Source organism: Gopherus evgoodei, chromosome 5 (genome assembly GCF_007399415.2).
Source record: "Gopherus evgoodei ecotype Sinaloan lineage chromosome 5, rGopEvg1_v1.p, whole genome shotgun sequence".
Lineage (NCBI taxonomy): Eukaryota > Metazoa > Chordata > Testudines > Testudinidae > Gopherus > Gopherus evgoodei.
This window is the reverse complement of record NC_044326.1, coordinates 60,413,980-60,435,491: the sequence shown is the minus strand read 5'-3', so window position 1 is coordinate 60,435,491 and position 21,512 is coordinate 60,413,980. Positions and strand designations below refer to the sequence as shown.

Below are 21,512 nucleotides of genomic sequence, written 5' to 3'. Positions count from 1 at the left end.
GATCTGGTCCTTTATTTGCTTTGAAAGTAATAGCATGGTTTTTTATATCAGCAAAATGGAAATGGTCTGTAGTATAAATAACTAAACTTCTGTTTTATGTATTATTTGTAACTGGCTGATGTAATTAAAAAGAGCCCTTGGGACTACTCTTGTCAGGAGAACAGGAGATTATAACGTTGGGCCCTAACAGAGTACAACCACTGAATTTTATATATAATTTTTCATTGTATAGTTATACACACTCGAGTTGTGGATTCTTGATGGCAAAATGACAATTTCTGCATAGCTACAGAACTCTGAATACAAAGAATTCAGATCATCTTCATTATTGGCTGGTCAAGACAATTTACATCCACTGGTCCATAAATTTCTTCTTCATCATGAATACCTACCAAAAATATACAATTCTCTAAAAGAAATATAGTTTATTGTTTGAGCCTTTTCCAGATATATAAGTTAAACTGAAATGTGGGCAGCTATTTAATTGTGAACGTAACAAGTGTTGTGCAAGGTGAAGTGCTAATAGAAATGATTCCTTTCTGAACGATGAAATATTTTTTGCAACCATTTTTTTTAATTCTTTGACTACTTTAGAAATTCCCACAAGCCCTCTTAAAAAAAAATCACTAGTATTTTAGCACTTTTTTTTAAAGTTAAGTTGTGGCACACAGACTTGAAAATTAATCTTCATATTCAGACAAGTATGTTTAAATTATGGATGGAGTATTATAAAAAATTAAGAAAAACTGACATGCAAGCCAGAGTTTCAGTGGGATCAAGAATTCAAAATTAATTCAGAATTCTAAAGTTATGACTACTTCTTGCTATAAAAATATAGGAGCCTGCCAAATACTTGTGTAGGATTGCCTTTTGTTAAACTTGCCCAAATGGTGTTTGATTAAAATTTTAAATCTCAAAGAAAAGAGTAAACATTACATAATCATTTTCAAATTCTCCTCACTTGACCTTAAAACATACTTCAAAAGCTAAGCAGATGTCATAGTAGGAAATAAATCCACAAGTCAACAGATGTACCAATAGTGATATGGCAAGATGCACCTTCCACAGCTTTTGGCAATCATTCCTTTTTATTATTCCTTTCCTCACAAGTGCTTTTCAAGACAGAGAGCGAGCTGAACAAGTTAATGGGCCCATAATATGTACTCTGCTGTCTGGATTGATTCCTGTTTATAAGGTAATCTTGAGATCACATGTGGCTGTTTCTCACACAGTGTCAGTGAATCTCCTACAGGGAGACAGCCCGTAGGCAGTTCTGTTTTCATCAGACCAGACTGTGACCTAATCAATAAGGTTCACTGCAAAACAATCCCTACTTTCAGCAGCCATGCAGAAGTGGAGGTTGAAGCAAGCCCAAGCTTTTGTATGGCATTTCTATTTACAAGTCACGGTTATGGTTTACCCAGAAGGATATTTAAGAAACTGCTCAAGCTACCTTACGATATTTCTTTTTCCAGCAGCAAAACACAAAATAAACATGTTTGTTTAAGACTAATACAGTTTATTCCAACGGATAAATTTCAAAATCCAAACAAATATTATCACACTTTCATTTGCCTTCATATTACTGTATTCTTAAATCTCAAAGATTTAAAGCTGCTTCTATTTTGTAATCTACATTTATTTAAAGTTCTGTCCATACTTCCATTTTTAAACTGGGCTTAAGGATGTTCTGCATCAATCTTACATTGAGGCCACGTCCAGACTAGGAATTAAAATCGATTTTAGATACGCAACTTCAGCTACGAGAATAACGTAGCTGAAGTCGAATTTCTAAAATCGAGGTACTCACCAGTCTGGACGGCGCTGCATCGATGTCCGCGGCTCTCCGTGTCGATTCCGGAACTCCGTTCGGATTGATGGAGTTCCGGAATCGATGTAAGCGTGCTCGGGGATCGATACACCGCGTCCAGACGAGACGCGATATATCGATCCCCGAGCAATCGATTTTAACCCGCCGATGCCGCGGGTTAGTCTGGACGAGGGCTCAGAAATGGTACATCAGAGCTGAGTTTCTGCTCTGCTGCACCTGGGGTTAGATCCTGACTCATACTTCTGATTTAACACTAGCTCTCCAGGAGGCTGAGGGGACATCATTCAAGATTTCCACTAATGCTCAGAGGGATTTAGAAAGATGTCCAATAACCATTGTCATCAAACTGCCATTAGAGATATTTGTTCTTTCTGGTCAAAGAATCCCAACAGACAGACACCAATTATCTCATTTAAACAAGCACTAGAGTTTGGTGAAAAAATTAAGAAGCTATGAAATTTTAAGCTAAGGCTTATTTTTAAACTGGACTTTTTACCTAACCCAGGTACTGCAGCCCTATACAAAAGTTTCTGAACACCAGCTGACTTTACATACGATAGGCCAAACTCTGCCATGAACTAACATCCAGTGCAAGACTACTAGCAGGAGCAAAGAACTGAAACCACACAAGGTTTCTTGGCAATAGACTTTTCCCCTACATTCCTCATCATGCTTATTCCCCTATACATACCCCCCAGGGGATCATTACATACAGAGCATAAAAACAGTTTCAATCCAATCCAAACCATAGGACATTTTAATATCTATGTGACTGTGCAATCTTAAAATTGCTCCTGTAGTTTCAGTGTCTCTTTGACAGGAGAGCCTGCCTTACAGCAGACAAACTGAGACAGGGCCTCAGCTCCACTCCCACTCATGCCTCTCAACCTCTCAACCTACCAGTGTGGAACACAAATCCATTCAAATGTGTGAAATGAAATTTGCAAGATGTGATACCTATTTTTGGCTGAGCACTATAACTGGTGGATCATTATGGTCTGTAACTATAAAATCTGTTAAGGATGTTTTATGTGCAAATCAAATCAATTAGTTTTGCAGTCTTCAGGTGGGTGGGAGGAAGATCCAAGGAGAAAATTCCTACATGGTCTTTTCATGGCCACTAGGAGATGCAAAATTGAAGACACGGGGGTAGTCCTTGTCCCCCAAAATCAATTCAATTTGCTTATCTCTCCTCAATCCAGTCCTGCTTCCCCAATTCAATTAAGAGGCCAGGGTAGATAGATACTGAAAAACCACCAAACAAAACAAGCTCATTATTACTGCCAGAACACTAGAAACAGAAAATTACACAGAATTATCAACACTACAAGAGCTCTCCAGGTCAAACAACTGCCAAGTAATCACAATACTCACTTTTTTGGGGAAAAAGTCCAGTTTAGATAAATAATTAAAAATTCTCTGCATACGAATACGCAGGAGATAAGGTAGTTCTGGGTCTGTGGCCTAGCTTTCTTTCCCCCTTACATAAAGCAATTATCCTTACCATGAAATGAAACACAAAAATATCTTAAGAAAATATTTTCTTCTTTTAGTAACAAAAATTGTCAGTTAAACAGAGACAAAAACATTTCATGCAATGTTTACAGTTTCTCATAAATACAAATATTTTTCCCTTTTGCTCTGGTACAAGTAATTCCTAGCACCAAAAGTCAGAGAAATTGTGGAATCTCAACCAGATAGAGAGCTTAATCAGATACTACTACATAATAGATGCTCTTGCATTCTAAAACTGGAATCTTTAAAGGTTTTCCATCCCTTTTTGTTTTCAGATATCAAGTGCCAAGAGTCTTATCACATCCCTATTCCAAGGAATAATCCCAGTAAATTGTTAGCAAAAATGCCTCTCTGCTTACTAGCTTTTTTTTCCTCCCCTCCCTAGAAAGTACATCTTCATCACACATTCTCCTTAGGGTATGTCTACATCTACAATTTTGCAGCGCTGGTTGTTACAGCTGTATTAGTACAGCTGTATAGGGCCAGCGCTGCAGAGTGGCCACACTTACAGCAACCAGCGCTGCAAGTGGTGTTAGATGTGGCCACACTGCAGCGCTGTTGGGCGGCTTCAAGGGGGGTTCGGGGAACGCGAGAGCAAACCGGGGAAGGAGACCAGCTTCGCCGCGGTTTGCTCTCGCGTTCCCCGAACCCCCCTGCAAACCGCAGGGAAGGAGACCTGCTTGCACGGGGGTTAGGGGAACGCGAGAGCAAACCGGGAAAGGAGACCAGCTTCGCCGCGGTTTGCTCTCGCGTTCCCCGAACCCCCCTGCAAACTGGGGAAGGAGACCTGCTTGATTACCAGATGCTTCCTCAGGTATGCTGGGATACCTGCTTATTCCACGGAGGTCAAGAAAAGCGCTGGTAAGTGTCTACACTTGATTACCAGCGCTGGATCACCAGCGCTGGATCCTCTACACCCGAGACAAAACGGGAGTACGGCCAGCGCTGCAAACAGGGAGTTGCAGCGCTGGTGATGCCCTGCAGATGTGTACACCTCCTAAATTGCAGCGCTGTAACCCTCTCACCAGCGCTGCAACTTTGTGATGTAGACAAGCCCTTAGATAGATAGTTCTGGTTCTCTTAATTCATACCCAATATGTCAAGGTTACATACCAATCATTCAAAAGATTTAACACATTAAATGTATTTACAGACTATGTTAGGTAACCTCAAAAGTTATTTCCTTCAATACAAAATCATCTCGTAAATCCAGATTCTGATCCCACATAAACTAGTTTTATCCGGGTACAAATGGAGTTACATAGAATTTACACCACCATAACTGAAAAGGAAGAATGAGTCATTATGCACATTGTCTCCAATTTCCTCAACAAACTTCCCCCACAAGATCAAGATATTTCATATACTGTTTTGCCATTCTCGATCTGGCCACACAATGCAGAATTGCTGGTTGTATTAGCAATTAATTAATGTAACCAGCTGGCTTCAAGCACTCCTTTGTCCAGGATTCTACTAAACTCTGCTATCTTGCTATCTACCAAGCTCGGCTTCTTGGTAGGCTGTTAGATGCAGCTGTTCAGTTCTCCAACTCATCCCAATCTTTGGCCTGGTCTACACTACGCATTTAAACCGATTTCAGCAGTGTTAAACCAATTTAACGCTGTACCCGTCCACACAACGAGGTCCTTTATATCGATATAAAGGGCTCTTTAAATCGGTTTCTGTACTCCTCCCTAGCGAGAGGAGTAGCGCTAAAATCGGTATTACCATATCGGATTAGGGTTAGTGTGGCCGCAAATCGACGATATTGGCCTCCAGGCGGTATCCCACAGTGCTCCACAGTGACGGCTCTGGACAGCAATCTGAACTCGGATGCAGTGGCCAGGTAGATAGGAAAAGCCCCGCGAACTTTTGAATTTCATTTCCTGTTTGCCCAGCGTGGAGCTCTGATCAGCACGGGTGGTGATGCAGTCCCAAATCCAAAAAGAGCTCCAGCACGGACCGTACGGGAGATACTGGATCTGATCACTGTATGGTGAGACAAATCTGTTCTATCAGAGCTCCGTTACAGAAGATGAAATGCCAAAGCATTTGAAAAAAATCTCCAGGCTATGATACAGAGTCCACAGCACAGTGCTGCGTGACATGAGTAACGGAAAGCCAAAGAATCAAATGGATGCTCATGGAGGGAGGGAGGGGGTACCGAGGACTCCAGCTATCCCACAGTCCCCGCAGTCTCCAAAAATCATTTGCATTCTTGGCTGAGTTCCCAATGCCTATAGAGTCAAACACATTGTCCGGGGTGGTTCAGGGTCTATCTCATCAATTTACCACCTCTGCCCCTCCATGATAGAAAAGGGGGAAAAATCATTTCTTGACTTTTTTATAGGTCACTCTATGTATACTGCATGCTGCTGGTAGACACGGTGCTGCAGCAGTAAACAGTAGCATCCTCTCTCCTCCCCGTCCCGGTGGCAGATGGTACAGTGCAGTAGGACTGATAGCCATCCTGGTCATGAGCCCGTGAGTGCTCCTGGCTGACCTCAGGTAAGGCCGGCCGGGGGTGCCTGGGTAAAAATAGGAATGATTCCCGGTCATTCCCAGTAGATGGTACAGAACGGCTGGTAACCGACCTCATCATATCAACTGGGGGCTGAGTTCCATCAGCCTCCTCCTTTTCACGTGTAAAGAAAAGATTCTGTACTGCCTGGACTATCACAGCAGCAGGATGCTGGGCTCCTCTCTCCCACACCACTTAATGTCCTGCCTGGACTATCATAGCAGCTGGAGGCTGCCTCCCCCTCATTTTATCTCAGTAACAAGTCAGTGTTTCTTATTCCTGCATTCTTTATTACTTCATCACACAAATGGAGGGGGGGAGGGACACTGCCACGGTAGCCCAGGAAGGTTTGGGGAGGAGGGAAGCAACAGGTGGGGTTGTTGCAGGGACACCTCCTAGAATGGCATGCAGATCATCATTTCTGTGGGATCTGACACGGAGCGGCCGTGCTCTCTAATACACTGGTTCTCTAGTAGACTTGTCCCATATTCTAGGCAGGACTGACTCTATTTTTAGATACCATAAAGGAGGGATTGACTCGGGGAGTCATTCCCATTTTTGTCTTCACGCCTCCAGCCAACCTCAGCCAGCACCGCATGACAGCAGCAGACAGTATCGAACGACAGATAACCATCTCTGCTGTCATGCAAAGGCAAATGAATGCTGCTGTATAGTGCTGCAGTATCGCCTCTGTCAGTGGCATCCAGTACACATACGGTGACAGTAAAAAAAAAGCTGAACGGGCTCCATGGTTGCCGTGCTATGGCGTTTGCCAGGGCAATCCAGGGAAAAAGGGTGCAAAATGATTGTCTGCAGTTCCTTTCCCGGAGGAAGGAATGACTGACGACGTTTACCCAGAACCACCCGCGACAATGATTTTTGCCCCATCAGCCACTGGGATCTCAACCCAGAATTCCAAGGGGTGGGGGAGACTGCAGGAACTATGGGATAGCTACGGGATAGCTACCCACATTGTAATGCTCCAGAAATCGACGCTAGCCTCGGACCATGGACGCACACCACCAAATTAATGTGCTTAGTGTGGCCGCATGCACTCGACTTTATACAATCTGTTTTACAAAACCGATTTATGTAAAATCGGAATAATCCCGTAGTGTAGACATTTGTACCCTTTGACATAGCTTTCCTACTGTGGCAACTATAGTGTCTGATCCTACCATAGTATTCACAGAAGTAGCTGGGAGGAGGGAGAGACAGAAACACAGGGGAATTTCCCATAACTTTCTGATCAGCTACTGTTCTTTCCCTCACATTAATCTTACATTAATATTCTTTGTGGCTTAGCATAGTCATTCATATGCCAGTTTGTTTTCCCCATCTATGGCTTCATCATTACCAGCCTGCTGAACTCTATTCCCTCAACATGGCAGGGAATGGACTCAACCTTTACACCACTAACAGTGTCCCTTTCTGCCCTTCCTAATATCACATGGAACAGGAAATCAGGGAAGACACACTCATCCACAGCAGCCACATGGATTAACAACTTTGTATGCCTGCTGATCACATAAGCAAGTGACTCACTTTATTCCTCTTTGGGCTGCTTCAGTAGGCCCTTCATATCTCCTTTTAGAGGCTTTGGAATGGCTCCACACATCTCCCTTCAATCAACAAGGGCTGCCTTTGGCTTGCAAACGCCTCCATATTTTTGACAAACTAGGGGAAAGCCTCTGCTAAAGGCTTCCTTGTCAGCCATTCTGCTGATTAGCTGCAAGTGATCAAATTGATCTCAAATTCATGCTCAGGAAAAGATTGGAACCCTACTAATAATCTGGCCTGATGCCAAGTATACAATGTAAGGGTAGAGAGGGATGGGGTGATAAAGAAAAATGTTCCACTAAATTTTCTAGTCTCTCTCACATGCAAATAATATGATATATAAACACATTTTCCCCAACCAACTAACAATGCCTCAATCTCACACTTAATACCTTCTATAGAAAAGGTGGTCTGGTCACCAATTTTTCCACTACAAGTTTCAGTAAATGTAAACCATTAAAATATGGAGATTTATTTAAATATTAAAACAGCTGACAGATTTAGCATGATTAGGACTCCTCACAAAATATGCAACTGATGGCGTTGATAGGAAGATGATCTGAGCATGCTCCATTTAGCTTAAGGAACTGATAGTCGATAACAACATTTAGGTGAAAACTCCAGAAATTCTTGTAGTACTTAAACTTGAGTAAAGCATGAAGTTCTCATATTTCCTTATGATTGAGTTTTATTATTTTTTACAAAAAAAGAACAAATTAGAACGTATTTTAAAAAAACCTCTCAAGGTATAGTTTTAGGGCAAGTAGATCAAACTGTTTACTATATGAATTTGAGGCAAATCTAAACAGATCTGTTGCAGGACTGCTGAGTTACAAAACTGATTTGCTTAAAGGAAATAACAAGAGGTCCTACAGTCTCAATTCTGTATCATAAATCTGGATTAAAAAGCCTTTCTGAACAGCAACATGAATTTGGTGATGTGCTCATTTAATGATCACAATTTTTAATCTTTGTAAATGTCCACACATTATTAAAACTCAACAGTAAAGAATGGTGTAACGATAAGAAAAGTTAAATAAAAGCCAACGGGCAGCCACTGAAAATGTAGAACGTGACATAATCCTTTTAAGTATTTAATCATAAATTTAGATCATGTTCCTTTAAAAAAAGAATATAATTACAAGTAAGTTGTAAGCGCATTTTAATATGTTCAGTTTATTATATGCCATCTTAAGAATGCCCTGCACTTATTAGCAGCATAATTCAATATTTTACTCTAAATAGCTATAAATCTTATTCACAGTTCTAATGAATTACCTCCTTTCATTCTTGGAAATAGGTTTGGTATTGTGTTGAAAATAGGATATCTGATACCAAGTAAGTTTTACTGTTGATATTCTATGGCACACAGAGACAGCCCTGTAAAGAGAGAGACAGAGACAGAGTGCGTGCGTGAGAGTGAGAGAGAGATTTCTACTCTTCAATAAATCTTTATAATTTTTTACCTTTTTTAGCAAACCACAAAACCTTCTTTCTCAACTTCCTCGAACCTTATGAGTTTGGCAAGTGTATATTAACCTTCTGAAGTTCAACTAATCACAGGGATATAAGATGTTCTGAATAACTTGAAAGCAAAAAATGGTTGATTGTTAGTTTCAGAACAAAATTATTGTTATTTTGTAATACACAAAAAATTACTATCACAAACTTTAATTTGCACTGTTCAGATGAAGATGCTAGAACTTCATTAACATAGCTATGGGGATAAGAAGGAAGGCCAAGAAAAGACCCATTGAGTATGTGGACTGAATGTTGGTTGCAAGGTTATTGTGAGCCATCTAACCCATGACCCTGCCTGGCACTGGCTAAGGCTTTGGAACATATCCCGGGCACCTGCTAGCTGGAGGACCAAATTTACAATCCAGAGGTTAACAAGAAATTAAGTCTCCCCACCAGAGCTGGAATGGGTTCTGGGATGACTATCAGACACTATTCCTGGAAACTGTTTGGGGTCTCCATTTCATTTCAGCCTCTGGCTGATGTAAACGTCTAGCTGCTGGAAAAGGGGAATGAGCATTCTTCTTTGTTCTCCCTTCCCTCTGCAGAGCATTCTCTTAGGACCAACGTAGGACTTGGGACAGGGACAGGGACAGGGAGGGAAGGGATTTCTGTGTTTCTATGGCCCTGAACAGCTTCTGCTTTGTGTCTTCCTCACCTATGACTAGTTCTAGTGTCTGCCTCTGCTGCCCCTCAGAGCTTCTCGAAACAGCAGCAGCTGCATAAAATTAGCATGATTTATCTGAGTTTCATTGCTCAGTGCATGTATTTTTAATAGCACACTGGAATCTATATCAATGTGATGCATTCTATCATTAATATATTGCACGGTTAAATTCCTCAAATTCTTTAAGAATACATTTAACCTCTTGTTTAGTAGATATATCTGATCATCTGAATTTGCAGAGTGCTTTTCAACCTAGGAATGTGGGATTTTATTTTCTTTTATTCCAAGGTCTACTGTATGGTATCTGTCCATTCCAGATATGCTGGCATAGCTTGTCTAGATAGATTTGCTTTGTGAAACAATCTTAGTTTTTAATTTCAACACTGAGCGGACACTACTCTTTGAGTATACAAGATTATTTAGTATATTTTATGCCTGTATTTATTTGTAAAGTGGGCTGGGAGTGACACACTTGCAACCAAGAGAAACACCAGTATGAGCCTGATCATTATTTCCTGCCCTCAGACACCTGACATGGGTCAAGGTTACAAAAATATAATACCCATGTCACACAACAGAGGTCAGTTTATGTTGATTTTAGTGGCTTCTGTTCCAAATGTCATCTTAAATCTCTTTCCACAGCTGGACTCAACCCCACAAGGATCAGAGTCAATTTATCTAACAGCCACGGCCACTGTTGAAGAGGGAAGAGAGGTGGGAAACTGCTTCACTACAGTCCCTCACTCCATGCCAGCTCTGTCCACATATCTATTCAAGTGACACCATCATAGAACCTAATCACATCAGCCACGCCATCAGAGGCTCGTTCACCTGCACATCTACCAACATGATATATGCCATTATGTGCCAGCAATGCCCCTCTGCAATGTACATTGGCCAAACCAGACAGTCTCTGCGCAAAAGAATAAATGGACACAAATCTGACATCAAGAATCATAACATTCAAAAACCAGCGGAAGAACACTTCAACCTCTCTAACCACTCAGTGACAGACTTGAAGGTGGCAATTTTGCAACAAAAAAAACTTCAAAAACAAACTGCAAAGAGAGACTGCTGAACTCGATTTAATATGCAAATTAGATACAATTAACTCAGCCTTAAACAGAGACTGCGAATGGTTGGGTCATTACACTAATTGAATCTATTTCCCTATGTTAAGTTCTCCTCACACCTTCTACGAGTCATCTTAATTATCACTTCACAAGTTTTTTTTCCTCCTGCTGATGATAGCTCATCTCAATTGATTAGAGATTCTACCGTTGGTATGCATGCTTCCACCTTTTCATGTTCTCTGTATGTATAAATATCTCCTGTCTGTGTATTCCATTCTATGCATCCAAAGAAGTGAGCAGTAGCTCACGAAAGCTGATGCTGAAATAAATTTGATAGTCTCTAAGGTGCCACAAGTACTCTGTTCTTTTTGCGGATACAGACTAACATGGCTGCTACTCTGAAACCTGTCATAATGATCTTGGGTTACTCTTAGTTTCAATGGAAGTCTCAGGAAAGCTATTATGGGAGCAGTCAGATCTTGACCTTGCCTTAAGCAACAGGAAAGAGAAAAAGGCTGAGCAGAAGCAGCAGCAGCAGCCCGTGTTGTAGCCCTATTGTAGAGCATTATTGACTAGAATAGAGTGAGGAGCAGGGGGTAAGTTCATTCACCCACTGGTCCACATGACACATATCACTTGCATTTGCTCTGCCATGGCAGCAGCGCTTCACCATTTTGTGATCTAGTAAAGTGTAAACATAAAAATCCATGATCAATGGAGATTCAGAGGGTAGTGAAACAAGGGGTAGCAAGTTTCAGAGTAGCAGCCGTGTTAGTCTGTATCTGCAAAAAGAACAGGAGTACTTGTGGCACCTTAGAGACTAACAAATTTATTTCAGCATGAGCTTTCCTGAGCTACAGCTCATTTCTTCGGATACATCTCTATATGTGTGTTCTCTGTATGTATCAATATCTCCTGTCTGTGTATTCCATTCTATGCATCCGAAGAAATGAGCTGTAGCTCAAGAAAGCTCATGCTGAAATAAATGTGTTAGTCTCTAAGGTGCCACAAGTACTCCTGTTCTTTTTAAGGGGTAGCAAGGTACTACTGTATTTGTTTTCCCCAAGAAAAATATACATCAGTTTATTTCAGTTAATTAAAAATAAAATCAATAAATACAATAAAAGACAAGTGACCACATAAAAAATTAGAAATATATACTTCATTAAACGTATGTTTCAGTGCATTCAATTGGTTAATTTAACAGGTTTCTGAAAAAACACTGTAGCTTGTACCGTAACGAGTGTTCAAATGAATACTATCATTAAAATACCAATTGATGATGCACTCAAAAATTAATATGAAAAACTTTAGAAGGGGTTTACCACAAAACTACAAAAGCTGTTTTAATATTATTAGTAATCCCTATATCTGAAGTCTTTATTAATAAGCAAATCACAGCAGTTGAAGTTCTGGACACAGTTAGCTATACTGCTAGAATTATTGATGTCTGTCTGACAAATCATTTTATATTATTAAGATACTAATTGCTATAACAACTCAAAGAAAAGGTTAATAAGCAGCTGGTAGCTGGCCATTTTCAAAAGCTTCTACAACTACTCTAAATTCACCAGATTCTGGGGGAGTAAATATGGCAAAGAATCCATACTATAAGTTCTGCTAGCAGTAGCATGATGTTAAAATATTAAAAAAACAAACAAACAAAAACCTTATCAGGGTTTACAGTGAATACCAAATTAAGCCATTTGCATGAGTGCATCTGTCTAACTGAGGAAGCTCTCCCTAGGCTCAAGTGACAAATGGTTTTGGACATCGAAGGATAAAGTATTCTACCTCCAGTGCCCAAGGTGCACGTGTATGATTTATACAATATTTCTGTCTGTTGTCTGTAGTACATATATTTGTTATGGAACATCTTGGAGCTTTCATGCTACATCTCTGGGAACTAGTTCAGAGGTGATTCTCAACACACAGAACTAGCTATGGCCGTGGCTCTCAAACTTTTTTTTACTGGTGACCCCTTTCACATAGCAAGCCTCTGAGTGTGATCCTCTTTATAAATTAAACACACTTTTTTATATATTTAACACCATTATAAATGCTGGAGGCAAAGTGGCGTTTGGGGTGGAGGTTGACAGCTTGCCACCCCCTATGTAATAACCTCACAACCCCCTGAGGGGTTCCAACCCCCCAGTTTGAAAACGCCTGAACTATGGTATCATTCCCTGCAGCAGCATGAAATGTGTATTTGGGTTCACACATTTTTGGTGAACCTAAACTGGTTGGTCCCAGTTGTTTCTCCTGAGGTTTGCTTGAAGTTTTGGTTTCCTAACAAATCTTGAGCCAACCCCAACAAAACACCCTTTTCATAAAAAAGTTTTACCCCACTCCTCTCTCCTTACACCCAAATAATCTCCAATAGGGCCTCCTGACTTTAAGCCGGGGTGGGCAAACTACAGCCCATGGGCTGGATCCGACCCCTCAGGGCTTTGGTTCCGGCCCCCGGGATTGCCCCCTGTGGTGCCATGGGCCCCATGCCACTCTCAGAAGTGGCTGGCACCACGTCCCTGCGGCCCCCAGACAGGGGGCTCCGTGTGTTGCCCTTGCCTCCAGGCACCACCCCCCACAGCTCCCATTGGCTGGGAATGGGGAACCGCGGACAATAGGAGCTTCGGGGGAGGTACCAGGAAGCGTGGCAAGAGCAGCACATGCAGAGCCCTCTGCCCCCCTTTCCCCAAGGGCTGCAGCGCATCCTGGAGCAGCGCAGCATGGGGCCAAGGCAGGCATGCAGGGAGCCTGCCCTGGCGTGTGCCGCTGCCACCCCGAAGCTGCTTTAGGTAAGCGGTGCCTGCCCAGAGCTCAAACCCCTCCTGCACCCCACCCCCCAACTCCCTGCCTGCACCTCACACTCCTCCTGCACCCCAATCCCCTGCTCTGAGCCTTCTCATGCATCCCACACCCCTCTTTTGCCCCAATCCCTTGCCCTGAGACCCTTCCTGCACACCACACCCCTCCCACACCCCGCACTCCCTCCCGTACCCCAATCCCCTGCTCAGGCCCTGCAAACAGTTTCCCCACCCAGATGTGACCCTCAGTCCAAAAAGTTTGTCCCCTACTTTAAGCTGTCTTCTGGAATGAAAGTGGGGACTGAAAACCTCCCACTGAATCTTCAAAGACAGCCAACTGCCCCACTCTAGGTTTTTGGTAGTCATACAGTAAGCCTGTCCCATGTACAGATCCAAATAAAATATTGATAGGGGAATGCAAGCGGTGCCCAACTTCCTCATCTCCATTCATTAGCAGTGAGACTAGAAAATACTCCATTTTTAGAGTTCTTTCTTACCACAGGGCATTCTAGGGCGCAACAGCTCCAAAACAAAAAGGGCATTTAAAACGACAGAAGCACATCTAGGCGATTGTTTCCCAATCCTGGTTGCCGAGGTGGGGAGTTGGAGTGCACAAGGACATGTGGCTGCCTGAAAGTGTATCCTATGAGGGTATGTACATACTAGTATATGAAAAAGCATGTTCCAGAGAAGGGCAACTGGCCTGAAGCCATTAGAAGAATATGAAGGTGGCAAAAATAAGCCATTTCCAATCTTTTTAAATGCTTAATTTAAGGTTGCACAGGCACTCAGAAACCAACCCTAATTCTAATACGCTAAAACCCTATTTTATTAACTAATTGGGGACTGAGTAGTTCATAAAATCAAGAAGTCCACAAAACTGAACATCTCAAAAGTTGCAGTAGGTAAGGTGCTAAGTATGAGTATAGTGCACTACATTGTTTCCTTCTTATCCTTTCAGCCACTGCAAAGTGATTTTCAATCCATTGCAGGCATTGGGATGTGAAAGGATGTTGTTTTTCACTTACATCGCTGTCATTATTTAATTCCGCCCCCCCCACAAACACACACAAAAAATCAAGAAAGAAAAGGTTCATATAAGCAATCATTCATAAGAGACTGGTGTTTGTAAAATTGAGGTGCTACTGTGTTTCCCAACTTTTGAGCTTGACTTTGCAGACTTAAGGTTCTTGGAATACAAGTTTCATAGGTAATTTCCTAGCTTTCTGAAAAAACAAACCACCTCCAGCCCCAAGAACTGTTTTCACACACACATACCCTCTCATAGGTTTTAAATTTCCTACATACACTTTATGTGATTCCCACCTTCGATTCCTTAGATATGTGGTTCCTTTTAGATACTTTGTATCTTAGTTTTGAGTCAAAAAAGTTTCCTAAAATATGAAGTCTACCTACCTTTGGACAGGGAGTAACACGAAAGAAGCAATATGATGCTGCCAGAGGAGAATACTTGGGAGACAACTGGCTCAAGGAATAAAAGGCTCTTCCCTACCCTCTCAGTGAATCTAGAAAATCGGTCACCCAGCTGTTTGTCAGAAGTCCAATCTGATCTCTCCCCCTCCTCCAATCTTCTACTCTGTCTCCCAGTCACCTATCCATCAGCCTATTACCCTATTACCAACGGCAGAGGCAGAATACCACAGTGATGAGTGGCATAAATACTTAGACATATAAGTGCAATAGAGTCCTTGTATGGTCTATTAAAATTTATTTTTAAGCATTGTTTTAGTGTCAAGGACTTCTATATTCTTAGAACATACTAGGAAGGGCTTGGTACTTTTTAAGCATCTTTTCTCAGCTGTCTTTTCAGACTTTTTTTTTTGGAGGAGGGGGGGGTAATTGTTCTTTTTTTCCCCAAAAGAGCTGAAAAAGAGGCTGTACATAGAAGTAAGCAATCTGATTTCAACAGCATGTTTGGATTATTAAAACCAAAACACAAAAATAACACTACATATCAGCTATGAAAATACGGTTAGCTAACAGCAACTTTTAAAACTGAGTTTACACATATCTACTACAACACCATCCCTGCCAAAATTAAATAGACGCCTTGGGACCAAATCCTGCTTGTCTTACATGAGTAGTCCTATTAAATTCAAAAAAGTAAGACAAACAAGATTTGGCCTTAGGTTTAAAAAAATCACTTAGGTAAATGAAGGCATAAAAGGAAACATTAGACAAGTGATTCTGTGACCTGCTTAATGAGAGTGGCAGAATCAAGGGCCATGCACGAATGAACTGGTACTGAAGAAGAAAGAATGGCACCTAGGTAGTAAAACGGCAAAACTGGATTAATTCTAGAGACCTACATATGGGACTAAAGTAAGACTCTTTTCTACATAAAATGAACTTGAATATATTTGCACTAAGAAAGAGACAGAATACTGAAAAGCATAAATAATCTGTCAAGCATGCCAAAAACTAAACGTGAAATTATTAAGACTTTGAAAGTAGTTCATTAAACATTTTCTAAACCTACTTTGTAATCTTAACTGTGTACTTTGTACAAATATAAGGTAAAAGAGGTGAGACTTAATTACAACTCTGGAGATCTGCTCTTTAACAAGGACCAATATTATTTTGATTAATAGCTGACATTCTAAATAATGTTTCAAGTGACATTATGTTCTTCTAAATCTTGAACAGCTAAGCAATCTTACGGGCATAACTCACCAGTACTCATGGGACACAAGACGTGTATAAATAAGGGTCTAACTAAATTGCAGCAAAATGACCATTTTTCACAGGTTGGTTAGGGCATCATTGGTTAGCAAATTTTGTGGATGTGTTCATACAGTTGTATATTCCATGCCACTTTTACTTCTGTGCTGCTGCTGGCAGTACTATCTTCAGAGCTGGGTGCCCAGCCAGCAGCTGCCATTCTCCAGCCACCCAACTCTGTAGGCAGCACACAAGTAAGAGTGGCAATACTACTACCCCCGCACCCCTCAATAGACTTGCAACCCCCAGTTCGGGTTGGGTTGGGACCATCAGTTTGAGAAACTGTGTGTACTTTTACTAAAGGATAAAAGTACAGAAAAGACCAGATTTCATGGTCTGTTACATGTTTTTCCACAGGCACGAATTTGGCAGACCCCTATGCACAAAATATGAAATTATTATTAAGTGAGTTATAACTTGTAACTAGAGTTACCCACAGACAGGAGGTATGTCTACACTGCAATTAAAAACCTGCAGCTGTCCTATGCCAGCTGACTCAGGCTCATGGGGCTCGGGCTGCGGGGCTATTTCATTGTTGTGTTGGCCTTCCAGGCTCGGGCCTGGGCCCAGGCTCTAGGATCCTGCGAGGAGGGGGTGTCTCAGAGCTCGGGCTGCAGCCTAAATCAGGAAGTCTACATTGCAGTTAAACAGCCGCCAGCCTGTGCCACAGGAGCGTGAATCAGCTGACACAGGATAGCCACAGGTGACTATTGCAGTGTAGACATACCCTGTGAGACCAATAAAACATATGCGAAATCTTCAGATACCAGTGAACCAATATGAGTTATGACAGATTACCAATGGTGTAACAGCGCAGAACTTTGCCCAGGATTTCTGCTTAACTTTTTGTTATTTGCTTCGGTAATCTAGCACTGAAGGTATATGAAAATGCATACAATTATTGGACACAAAGTATCTGAGTACAGTGGCATGAAAGAAAGACTGTACAAGAAGAAATCACTCTGAATTTCTTTGCTTTTGTGAAATTTAACACATTTTCATTTATTTTATTTTTTAAAGAAAAATTGTATGGGGGAAGGTAGAATGAGTAGCAATTCTCATTTTAACTGTGTAAGAGACACTTATTCAAGAAATAATTCACAGAATTTTAAATCTTCTACTGAAGTTATAACAATAGCACCTTTGAATGAATTATACTTGAATAAAATGCCTACAACAGTTCTTAACCTACGAATCACTGACACAACAAAGCAACACCTCAGAATGTGTTATATCAATGCATGTATGAATCATTTATCACCATAAAATACTATATTTAACAAGCTGCAAATGTATTCACATTTTGTTTGGAAGAAGTTTATTTCTGTTCATTCACCAAAAATATACAGTTACTATTGTTAGGGTGAATAACAGAGAAAGCTACTAAATAAATTTACCAAAAGCAGCAAATATAATCAGCACACATAGAGAAGCTATATTCAAAGGATAGCAATGATTTAACAGTTGGGGAGGGGGGAAGAAAATTCCAGAGTTAAAGTTTCTACTCTTTCCCTAAGGCCAGACTGTGGCATCGGGGTTAGTCCTCACTTACAGAACTACTCACATGAGTAAGTTCTCAATAATGTGAGTAAGAGCTTCACAATCTGGATTCCATATAATACTCCTTTTGGTGCTAATGTGGAAGAGGTTTTGTGACCAACGTGTAATATGTGCTGTAAATATTTAATCCAAGTAGGAAAAATGCAACTTTATCAAATGTTTTCACTTTGTTTCACTTCCTAACTGTGCATCCACTAAAACTGTGAAGAAAAATATATAAATTGATTAGAAATGTTTAATAAAATAGTGTAAAAACACATTTTTATCACTGTTAGTGCTGTAGGTTGGTTTGGGGTTTTTTAAAAACAAAACAAAACACTGGAAACAGAATAAGTGAATTAAGATGCTGACAAAATTCTTACCTTTTTCTTCATCTATTCTGAAAATGCCAACGCCAGATCCATCTCTGATTGAATACCTAATCTCTCCATCTCTTCCTGCATCCTCATCATAGGCAGTTATTGTCATCACAGATGAACCAATAGAGACATCTTCTTTTACAAAGCCCTTATCCACAAAGCTGGAAAACCGTGGAGGGTGCAAATTTTCATTTACGTCAACTACCTCAACCTCAACGTAACAGGTAGAAGATAATGAAACCGGCTTTCCTTTGTCCTTGGCCCGTACAGTCAGGTTATAAACTTGTCTCCTTTCAAAATCCAATCTTTGTACAATACGTATTGCTCCACTCAATTTATCTACATCAAAGGTTCCATCTCCACTATCTAAAAGGCTGTATCGTACTTGACTGGACTGGCCCACATCAGGATCATATGCTTCCAGCCATGTGATAATAGTTCCTTCTGGAAGGTCCTCTCGAATTTTTACATGATAATTCAATGGAATAAATTTAGGAGGATTGTCATTGACATCTTCTAAAGATACTTTCAAAAGTACACTGGAAAAAAACTGAGGTTCTTCTTTTGGCTGGTCCCTGGCCTCTATTTTCAGGAAATGCACAGGTTGGATTTCACGATCCAAAGCCCCTATAACTTTCACAACACCGGTCGTACTGTTAATAGTGAACATGTCTGTATCTGTAAGAAGAAAATATTTCACTTCCCCATTGGGCCCCAAATCTTTATCTGTGGCTTCAATCTGAATGATTTCGCTGTTCAGCTCCTGGTTTTCACTCACTTCAACAAAATAGCTGTCCTGTAAAAACTCTGGTCTATTATCATTGGCATCCAAAATGTTGATATCTAAAAGATGCCAAGCTGACTTTTGTGGTATTCCCAGATCATACACAGTAATATTCAGAGTGTATTTATCTTTTACTTCTCGATCAAGGGGAGATAAAATCTTTAACATTCCTGTTTCCAAATCCACAGTAAAACTACTATCATTGTTACCTCCAGAGATAGCATAAACTAGTTTTCCATTGAAGCCAATGTCAAGATCAGTGGCATTCATGAGTATTATGCTGGAACCCACTGGTAGGCTTTCCTTTACTTCAACACTGCTTGAAAGAGTACTTCTAAACCGAGGTGCATGTAGATTCATAGAGTGAGTATCAACAAAAGAATCCTCAACCTCGCCATGACTGTGTGGCTTATTTGCCTGCAGGAGTTTTTCTGCCAGCATTTTGGCTACACCAGTCTCTTCACATTGCAAGTTTACTGGTTTATGACTGGCAGCTACAGTTATGTTGATATATAATGGTACTGCAAAGTTCTCACCATCTGTAGCTGTAATTCTCAGACTATGAAAAGATACTTTAGCACCTAAACCATTTATTAGAGATTGCTTCAGGGAAAGTACTCCCGAGTTTGGATTTAAGATAAATAAATCTAATTCATTTCCAGATTCAATCTGGTATCTCACCAACTGGAGCTCATCAGCATCAATAGCAGATACAGTAGTAATTTGTTCTCCAACACCAAGATCCCTAGGGATTGTTCCCTCACAATTTATTTTTTCAAACAGTGGTGTGTTATCATTCAAATTATTTAAAATAATAGTAACAGGAACTTCAACTTCTCGACGATATGGTATGCCCCAATCAGATGCTCGAATCCTTAAATTGTAAACCCTTGGCATCAATTCATAATCCATGTCTTCCGTGGTACTGATAACACCACTGAAATGGTTAATCACAAATGGTAAAGGATTCACATTTGCAATGCTATATGTTACATAACCATTCTCACCCTCGTCAAGATCTTTTGCACTCACACTCATGACACTAGTACCAACTGGCACATTCTCATCGAAGGAAGCTTTATATGATGTCTGAGTAAATTCAGGGGGGTTACTGTTCATGTCTCTTACTTTAATCAACACTTTTGCAGAGGCTTTTCTGTCACTTGTCATGACTTCAAGTTCAAAATGGGATGAATATTGTGCTTTTATTGGTTCTAAAGTGGTAATAAGACCTGTGAGCGGGTTTAAGTTGAATCTGACTTTGCCTGGGGCACTTTTAAACATGTATTTTAATTGGGAATAATTAGGTAAAGCTTTTACCATTATCACAGGAGTGTCTGGAGGGGCAAATTCACTTATCTCTGCTCTGTACACATCTTTTTCAAATCTGACCGGTCCAGACTTAAACAGTGGGGATGTCACATGAATAACTTTTACAGAAGAAAACTGTGAAGGATTTCCTTTATCTTTAGCCTGAAGAGTCAGATTATATCCAAAAGATTGGCTCTCCCAGTCAATGTGACCAACAGCTTTGATTTTATATTCTTTACCTCCTGGAACAGACCTCACCGTTTTGAACTGTTGAAGTGGGTCACCAGCCACAATACTTAACGATGCTATTTCTCCATTTGAACCCTGATCACTGTCCTCAACAGTTACAATTGCATATGCTGGATCCTTGTCCAATTCTGAAGGAGCCAATACAGCGGCTGTAATAACAGGAGCATATTCATTTGCTTGCTCTACGTGAACAGTTAGCCTTGCCATGCTGCTAATACCGCTGCTGCCGTACAATTTCATTCCACGATCCACTGCGAGGATTTCCATCTCATAAAGCTTAGTTTCTGCATAGTCGAGTCTTCCAGTTAGAATCACAGCACCACTGGTTGGATGAATAGCAAACATATCTGTTCTTTCTTTAAAACTGTAGTAAAATTCTCCATTGGTTCCAATATCTGCATCTGTTGCACTTACTCTAGCAATGCTGGTCCTTATTGCTGTATTTTCAGGCAAAGAAACACTATAAGATGTTGGAGAAAACAAGGGTCTTAAGTCATTTGTATCCAGTATCTGCACCCTGATCTGTGTGCGTGCTTCAGTATTAGTATTCTTTTCAACTGCTTTTACAGACAATATGTAATGGTCTTTCACCTCTCTGTTAAGAATAGCTGTATTTCCTCCCTTGGTCCGTACTCTCAAAAAGCAAAAGTTTCCAAGAATATATTCTTCAGCTTTGAACAAGTTTTCATTGTCACCAGATATAATTTTGTATCTTATATCCCAGAGTGGATTTGCAAGGTAAATGCCCATTTTTACTGGCTGCTCAATATAAGTCTTGGCTGCAGAATTTTCATACACCGTGGCATTGTACTGGACTTGTGTAAATTGCACAAATGAAGTATGATATAGTCTTTGATTTCCTGCACAGTTTCCAAAATGCTGCACCAGCAGCAACAGCAGCATGGTAAAAGGTCTCCCCATGGTGGCAATTATCAAAACCCCTGAAACAAAATAAAGAATCATTAACTGAGGCTTTGCAAAAATGACTTGTGTCATTATTTTAATTTTGATTAAT

General features: G+C 40.7%; 1 protein-coding gene across 9 annotated transcripts in view; it reads right to left on the bottom strand.

The window, feature by feature from the left end:
- FAT1 (FAT atypical cadherin 1) overlaps positions 1 to 21,512 on the bottom strand; it is a 187,657-nt gene that overhangs the window by 148,866 nt on the left and 17,279 nt on the right. For all 9 annotated transcript variants that reach the window (XR_004000575.1, XM_030563873.1, XM_030563877.1 and 6 more), the window contains exon 2: positions 18,157 to 21,438. Coding sequence is in view for 8 of the 9 variants with exons in the window: in XM_030563877.1 (XP_030419737.1) it covers positions 18,157 to 21,438 (3,282 nt within the window). In the remaining variant the exon portion in view is untranslated. The remainder of the gene's footprint in view (positions 1 to 18,156; positions 21,439 to 21,512) is intronic.